This window comes from Charadrius vociferus, unplaced genomic scaffold, assembly GCF_000708025.1.
Source record: "Charadrius vociferus isolate BGI_N301 unplaced genomic scaffold, ASM70802v2 scaffold125, whole genome shotgun sequence".
NCBI lineage: Eukaryota > Metazoa > Chordata > Aves > Charadriiformes > Charadriidae > Charadrius > Charadrius vociferus.
The window spans coordinates 3,421,936-3,429,784 of record NW_009649036.1 but is presented as its reverse complement, the minus strand read 5'-3'; the positions used below and the strand labels follow the sequence as shown (position 1 = coordinate 3,429,784).

The following is a 7,849-nucleotide window of genomic DNA, read 5'->3' as shown; positions in this document are numbered from 1 at the left end:
CCTACAAGATAACATATTGCAGCCTTAACAGTCTCTCTTGTGCTCAGTAATGACCGATATTAGTGCCTGATGGAGCAAAAGCATCCAGAGGACTTGGCAAACAACAGTTTGCTTTGCTCTTTGGCTGAGGACCTTGAAATGAAAAACGATAAGGAGCCCTTGACTACGCAATGGCACTTCATAAAATAGAGGCATCGCCATTCTCAGCATCCTGTCATAGTGAATGAGTCTTGCTTTCATTTCAGAGCTGTGGGTTGTGCAACAAGGCGATGCTATAAATGGTACAGCATCTACAGTTCTGAATTTCACTTCTGTGAAAGGCCGAGGAAAATTCAACGTGTTGAAGTAACTGCATTCTGGTCAGCATGAATGATCTATTTTCATTTCAGAATGATCTATTTCCATATCCTTTTATTGTGCTCTGAATATTGAAAATTGCAAGAGAAGCCTGCAGTACTGAACCATATCTAACTACGGAATTAAAGCAGTATAACATTTTCTCCTACATTTCTCTGGTTTGCAATAACAAATACATGAAAATCACTTTTGCTACCCATACATGCAATACAAAAACCATAAATCTGAGGAAGTAAATTAATCTGAACTGAAAAACTTTCACCCAGTTATGCCATTCACATTCCTCCTGGCTGCTAAAGGACTTTATATAACATAAAAATGAAAATGAGATTCTGCCAGTTTTGCAGCTCCAGGAATTTGAAAGAACATAAAAGAAAATATTTTAGGACTTTCATTCCATAGCTTTAAGTGGCAGTATAATCTTAATTGTTCTGATTAGACAACTTAGAGAAAAGGTGATTAGAAAAAGAAAGACTCAAAGATACTCTGTTCCCTTCCCCCTCTACCCCCTTTACAATCTAACATGAAGCATGGTTAGATTTGCAATTAACTTCAGGATGAAATGTGAAAATTTGTTACGTAGCGAAGAAATTGCTATATAACAAGCATTTCTCACATTGGCAGCTTTTTTTGCAGAGCGGTAAGATTATAGGTAAACATTTTGAAAAGCTGATTTTCTTTTATGTTCATCTTAATCAAATTAAGTTTCAGTTTAAAAGACAACCTACAACATGCTAAGAAAAGCTGCTTAAAGCGTCTGTCAGAGAATGGGATGCGTTGCTGCAGAAAGGTTATGCCCACTTAAGAAGTTCTGCGCCATTTGCTGCCCGTGTGGACAGCATCAATGGTTATGCACAGCAGAAGCTGCAAGTCAAAGCTCTGGGGTGAACATGTTTATAGAATTTTGGTTGCATTGTACAACAGAAAACAGCTCTGGTTAGGGGCGGGGGAGGCAGCTGCACAAGCAAAAATATAAAGGTAAAGGGTAGGTACCAAGAGAGTCATGTTTCTCAAACACAGACGCCTGTCAGCCTTGTCCTGTGGAGAGGGGTTAAAGCTTTTAAATGAATTGGTGTGATTAGTGCAACTTAAAAGAAAAAAAGGAGAAAATAAAATGAAAGTAAATCAAACCAAAACCATTATATTTCTGTGTAATTGGAAAGAAAGGTTAAGATTGTTCTACCTCTAGTTCCCTCAGAATTCCTGACTGGCCACAGGTCTCTAAATCCTCCAGAGCCTGAGACCAGAAATTTTCCTCCTGGTCAGCCTCGGTGTTATCATGGGTACCTGCAAAGCTAGATTTACAAGGAGAGGTTAAAAAAATGTGGACTTTTTTTCCCTCGAAAAATATATTTTACACACGTGCCTGGCCACAGATTTGCAACTTGAAGACAGAACGTTACAGTAGGTGGGCAGGAGAGTGGGGAAGAGTCGCTGATTGGGAAAGGCTGGATGGACATGCAGAGCACATGACAGACAAGTTGTCTCACAACCTGGCAGTCGCTAGCAGCTGGCAGGATCTGAGCAGCGAGTTGTTCAGTAAGGAGATAAATGGATTCCAAGAACAATTCAATACACATTTTTACTGGATTGAAACTGGGACCTCCCTATGAAAAGTAATGATTCAACCAGTAGCTGTGTGCAGAGCTGCTCTGTGCAATGACTATTTGCAATAAAACCTTTCAACCTCACAGACTTCTCCCAGGGAATATGAAAAGAGCCCTCATTTTTGCAAACAGGATTTTGCAAAAGAGGGACGGTGGTGCTTTTTACCTGATTCCTTCAGCCTAAGGTGCATTTACCATGACCAATTTAAGCCCACCTGACTGCCATCATATACACTGCGCCAGTCATTTCATAGACAAACACAGAGAAACTTTCGGGGATGCAACTGTCTTGCGTGGAGACTTAGGTCTCTGGTGTTTCATAAATGCACCGAGGCCTTATTACTAGCACTCCTGAGCAGGATGTTGGTGACAGCGATGATTAGGGAAGTTGCCCAGCAAGAGAGGTCTGATAACAAATGACAACTCTGGACTGCAGCAACACAGCCCAAAGCAACACCATTACAGTGTATGTGTGTACGGGGAGGAAGCAGGAGGTTTTTTGCCGTCTTAGCAAGGGGAATCGACTCAATGAAGGTTCACACAAGCGTCAGAGCTGCTGCACGGGAGGGGGCTGATTATGCGAAAGGCACAGGGGAAAGTTGAGGAAGGAAAGAATGAGAATTTGCCCTTTTAGTGGCAGCAAGCTGTTACTTTGGAGCAGCTGCCCATGGACTGCAGCTAGTGGTGCTTAACAGCACATAAACAGAGCAAACACTATTATGGAAGCATCTGAGGCCTTGCTTGACAAACAATGTGTTACTGAGAATGGCGTGAATATAACACTGTTAACAGAATAGCTTTTAAATAGGAGAATTGCCCAGCACAACGGACGACAGCTCGAATGCTTCGCACACATGATACTCTGCCTCAGAGATGCTTTCTTACAGTTACGATCAGTCAAGCAGACAATGGTCAGCCATTTCAATCTCTTATTGCAATGATTCTCCATCTAGCATCAGTGTCTCTTCTAAGATATTGCAATAGATGCAGCAATGGTGAGAATACCTACTCAGATCACAGATGCAATTCCTCCCAGGCAAGATAAGAAAGTATTTAAAACATGATTTTAGAAAGATCCTTAACTTCTGAAATTAGCTCTTTCAATAAACCTAAGTGGTTGTTTTAATAGCCAATGTTGAACACAGACTAATTTTTCCATTACAATACCTTTCGTTATATTGCATGCTAATATTATAATATAAAATAGAACTTGAATTAATGATCAGGATTATTTGAGGCAATTGTCCATGACAGCAAAGACTGTATTTCCTAGAATTGGAGGTCCATTTATTCTCCGACTTCTGTGAAATCTGAAGTCATGATGCCTATATGTCTGGACCTCTTTTTAGATGAAGCAATTCCTTTTTCTACCCTCACCTCCTCTTTTGCATTTTCTCCTAGTCTTGTCTCCCGGTGTGTGAAGTGCTTGACTTTTGCATCTCCATTACAGCCACATGAATAAGCTGATTTGTAGCTGAGCTACTGCACCAGAAAAAACACAGATACCAAAATAATTTCACATCGAGATTTTTTTTTCCTGAAACTTGAGAGATTGATTTTATGTCATGTGAAATATTGTTTGACCTATAACGAATGTATTTTGTTTTCTGATGCTTACTCAAAGAGCCATCAGAAATTTAGATGCACAAAAATGCTTAAGGAGAGGTAGTGGGACAGATACAAAGGCACAGGTGCCTATGATTTAGTTCTTATTGCCATATGAGAAACAAAATCTTGTTTTTTTTTTTTAAATTCAGGAGGTGATACGATATTCTAGCATGTGGCAGACTTGTTCTCCTAAGTACTATTTTAATGTGCAAAAAATTTTCCCTGGAGCAGGAACTATAACAGACTTGTTCTACCTGCCAGTGACAGATAGACACCAGAGTGTTTTAAGCTCTCTGGTTTCATTCGCTTGCCAACTGAAATTTCATTGTCACTTAACGGCATGTTAATGATGTCTTTGCTGCTTTTATCCTGTTTTTCTCCTTTTTCTCATTTCAACTGTTTTTCCTTTCTTCACCCTTCCTGCCCCCATCCCCTCCTCAGCCCAGTTGGATCTCACTCCGGTGCACTCTTTGGTCACCTACCTGGAAGTATTCCACTCTTCCAGCTGTCCCCCACCTTTCCTTTGTCCACCAGAGGCACCTTTCCACATCTTGCTCTCTTTCTTCATGCTCCTGATGCTCTCTCCCCCTGGTCTTTCTACAGAAGTTTGCTTTAAATGGTTTTCTTGATTCTCTCCCAATGTCTCAGTCTCCTTCTGTTGCCACATATTCTTGGAAGCTGTGCTACACAAAATAAAGGTAAGAAAAAATTACTTTTTAGTGTTAGAGAAGAAGAAAAGTTGCTTAGCTGGAGGCAGAGAAGAGGTGGTTTTCTGGTAACAGGCTGGAAGAATAGACATGCCCTTCTCAAATACTCCAGCACTTCGCTATAGGAACACCATCAGGTGTAGCATAATCCATTTTACACATACAGGTTAAAATAATCATTAATTTGTGCCATATATCTCAGGTGTAAGTCACACTGAAAAGTAGAATACAACTCTTTAATGAACATACTTTCTGTTGAACAGTGCTTGAAAATGCTAGTAGAACACACCCTTTTAATTTAGAAGACCAGACCTTATGGATTTACTTATCCAGTATGTTTATACAGGAACCAGAAAGGTTTTCTTTGTACTAAACCTGAACTTCTCACAGACTGGGATTTCAGGCTTACTGTGCTGCTACACCAAGAAACTATTTCTAATGAAGGACATGCATGTCTGCAAGTCCTGAGGATGGGTACAAAAAGCCTGGAAGTCTTTCTAACCGTGTTCTCTGTTTTTCCTTGTCAGAGAAAGAACTGTTCTCTGTCAGGAATTACCCAAGTCTCTGCAAAGGTTCCACTGCTGGATCATCCTTAGAATAGTGAACAGAAGACTTCTGGGTCTTTCACTATCTCCAAGCATTGTCAACTAAGCATTTTTCCCTCAGGAAGCTCTTTTGCCCACAGAGAAGTTCATTGAAAAGGAAATTTACTTCTCAGAAGAAGAGGAATGAATGCATGGCAAACTACGATAGCTTTGGACAAGACATTTCTACCTGTATCACTTTGTTCTCCTACTGAATCACTGCAGATGTCTCAAGTATTTATGGAAGACTGTAATTTCTGCTTTTTTGCCCAAACCAAAATGAAGAATTTTCATGGAAGAGGAAAGATTAACAGGCCAGTTGTCTTTAGCCACTTCATTTGTAGGTTTATTTTTGTGCAGTGGAAAACAGAGCAGTTTTTTTCTGAAGCTTCCCCAGGGGAATACCCTAATTTTTTTGTTTGTTTATTCTTAAGAGATAAATGCTGTGATTTTTTTTTGTCTGAAGTAACTCAAAATAAATATATGTCTTGGTTTTGTCATCATAATCTTCCAAAATGTCACTAATCTACCCTAATAAGTTTCACGAAGTCTAAATACTATATCTCATGTTTAAAGGAAGAGCTGTTACAGGTGCATTAGAAAAACATAATTTCATTGCAGACAGTAAGTGTTCATTTTTGAGGCACTGCTGCAGCTGCAAATCAGAAAACAGAAACTCGTATGGGAACTTACCTGCTTGCTGCAGGTCGGTCCCATTCGTCATCACTCAGCCCTGTATCATGAAATGGGTGGTTTCGTGGTTTGCTTGGAGGGGACAAACTAGTCTGTTTAGGACTCCTCCATTCGTAGGCATTGAAGTTGTATCCTGAAGCCTGATAGCTGTGTCCTAAAAAGATGAATTACATATTTACGGCACTGTATATGTGTATATGTGCATATAATGACAGAAAAGCACATCTCTGAAGCTGGGTTCTCTAGAACTTGGATGTGGACTCATGATTGCTACCTTCTTTTTGCAGTAGTAGTCAGATAATTTATGACCCAACTTATGCCTGGAATTAGATGTGCTCTAGAGCTTCTCTTGTGAAAGTCCACTGAAAGCAAAATCTTAAATATATCTAAGAAAAAATCTAAATATATCTAACATCTGTTACTGTTTATGTCTCAGCTGCTTCTGATACTTAGTTCTAGACACCCTTATAATTTATCAATTTCCAATTTGACATCATACATTGAATATGAGTGAATAAATCATGTGTGTAATGGATGTGTTAAGTATGTGTTAACGTGATGATGTGCAACATGCCCAAAATTGAACCTAAGCTATTAAGAAAACTGCACTTCAGACCTATTGAAAAAAGAGTTTGCAAGGATGCATTTAAAAAAAACCATAAACTTGACTTTTCAGATGACTAGCAAGAAAGTTTTTTCTTCCTCCTGGTAACTTTCTCAAATTTGGAAGCAATGAAGCCAAAAATTAGTGACACATTAGTGTCAATTATGCACGATACTACCGATCTGTATAATGGCTACCTAGATGCAAATTTGGCATGCTGCAGAGGCTCTCAAGTGACCATTAAGTGGAGTAACGCCAGAATGGGAAGGCAGGCAGCTGTCTTGGCACTGCTGAGGCAAGGACTCATTAATACAAATGCAGGACTGTGCTGTCACAGCCTCCGAGAACTGAGAAAAGGCCCATCTCACGATGAGCACACATGCCCTGGACCAATATACACCCTTGGAAAAATTCCTTTAACTGAATTAAGTGTAATTTGAATTCCAAGTAGGAACCCGACAGTGTGGATTCCAAGTGACGTATCAAGAAGAACACATGGATTGACTTGTCACAAGCTGATGCTGATCTGGTAAGCAAAATCCATTACAGTAGAGCTGCTATATATATATTTTGTCTTGACATATTCTTTTTCAGCTCTGCAGTTGGTGTTTTCTGATGTGCGTATTGGATTAGGAAGTAGTATTTTGTTGATGACTAGCAAATATCACTGCTGTCACCTCTCTAAAGAGGGCAATTTGCTTCCATAAATCAGTCTAGACCTGTCTCCCTCAAATCCCACGTAACTAGGGAGTTGTGTGCATTTTCTAGCTAATTGGCAGACATTAACACACCCCCAGATTCTAGGAAGGGTTTTGGTTTTGAAAATGTGACTGCTGTGAGGGGAAGGCTCCGGATTAGTAAGGCAGACACATTAGACAAAGGTACAAAATGGGGTATTAATTCAAGGAGAGAAAAGACTGCTCACCAGCATTAAATTAGTAACTAATAGGATAAAGTATTATCTGGTGCTCCAGAAACACTCCTCAAACTCCTCAATTTGCTTAGTCTGTGCTTATGCCAAGAAAGGTTTGGAGAGAAGCCAAACTCAACTTGACAGGTCAAGACAGAATGAACTTTAATTGAAATGTGGGTCATATTAGTACCACAGCAAGGGATAAGGCACAAATCTGATTACACTCAGGCCGTTTAGCAGAAGTGCCATGTATCCAGCCAAGTCTGAGCTGATTTTATCAAGGCAGTTAGAAAAAAAATCTGCTTTGAGATACTGGTTTAGTTTTGGCATGACATAAAAATCATCAGGACTTTGGAAAGCAGTCTGGGCCTCAATCCTTTCCACAGTTGACCAATTTGCTCCGAATATCATAATTTCACCCAGGAAATGAGAACTACCATTTTGGCACTTTTTCAGCAATACTTCTCCTTAGAACTTAAAAATATCAGAAGAAAATCTAACATGACTTATTTTGATAAACTGACCAAAACAGTTAAAAACAGAAAAGGGGACAAATCCATCCCAACTCTAACTCCAGTGAAATACAAATTATACAGGGGTAATCTAGCCCAATGCGTTGACTACTAAATAACATGTTATATGTAACAGCAAATTAAAAGTAAAATGTAGAAAACAGGAGCTATAATTAAATGTATTGAGATCATCTTGTTTAAAGTAAGTTGATGCCAAATATACCCAGTAAGGCTAAGAAAAAATTAAAGAACAGAAAAAACATG

General features: G+C 39.4%; 1 protein-coding gene across 1 annotated transcript in view; it reads right to left on the bottom strand.

Annotated features, from left to right (window-relative positions):
• Window positions 1–7,849, bottom strand: part of GRIP1 (glutamate receptor interacting protein 1) — a 232,903-nt gene that overhangs the window by 10,175 nt on the left and 214,879 nt on the right. Inside the window, exons 19-21 of the mRNA XM_009887807.1 lie at window positions 5,557–5,710; window positions 4,055–4,255; window positions 1,541–1,652 (exon numbers count right to left, since the gene is read on the bottom strand). Of these exons, the coding sequence (XP_009886109.1) occupies window positions 1,541–1,652; window positions 4,055–4,255; window positions 5,557–5,710 (467 nt within the window). The remainder of the gene's footprint in view (window positions 1–1,540; window positions 1,653–4,054; window positions 4,256–5,556; window positions 5,711–7,849) is intronic.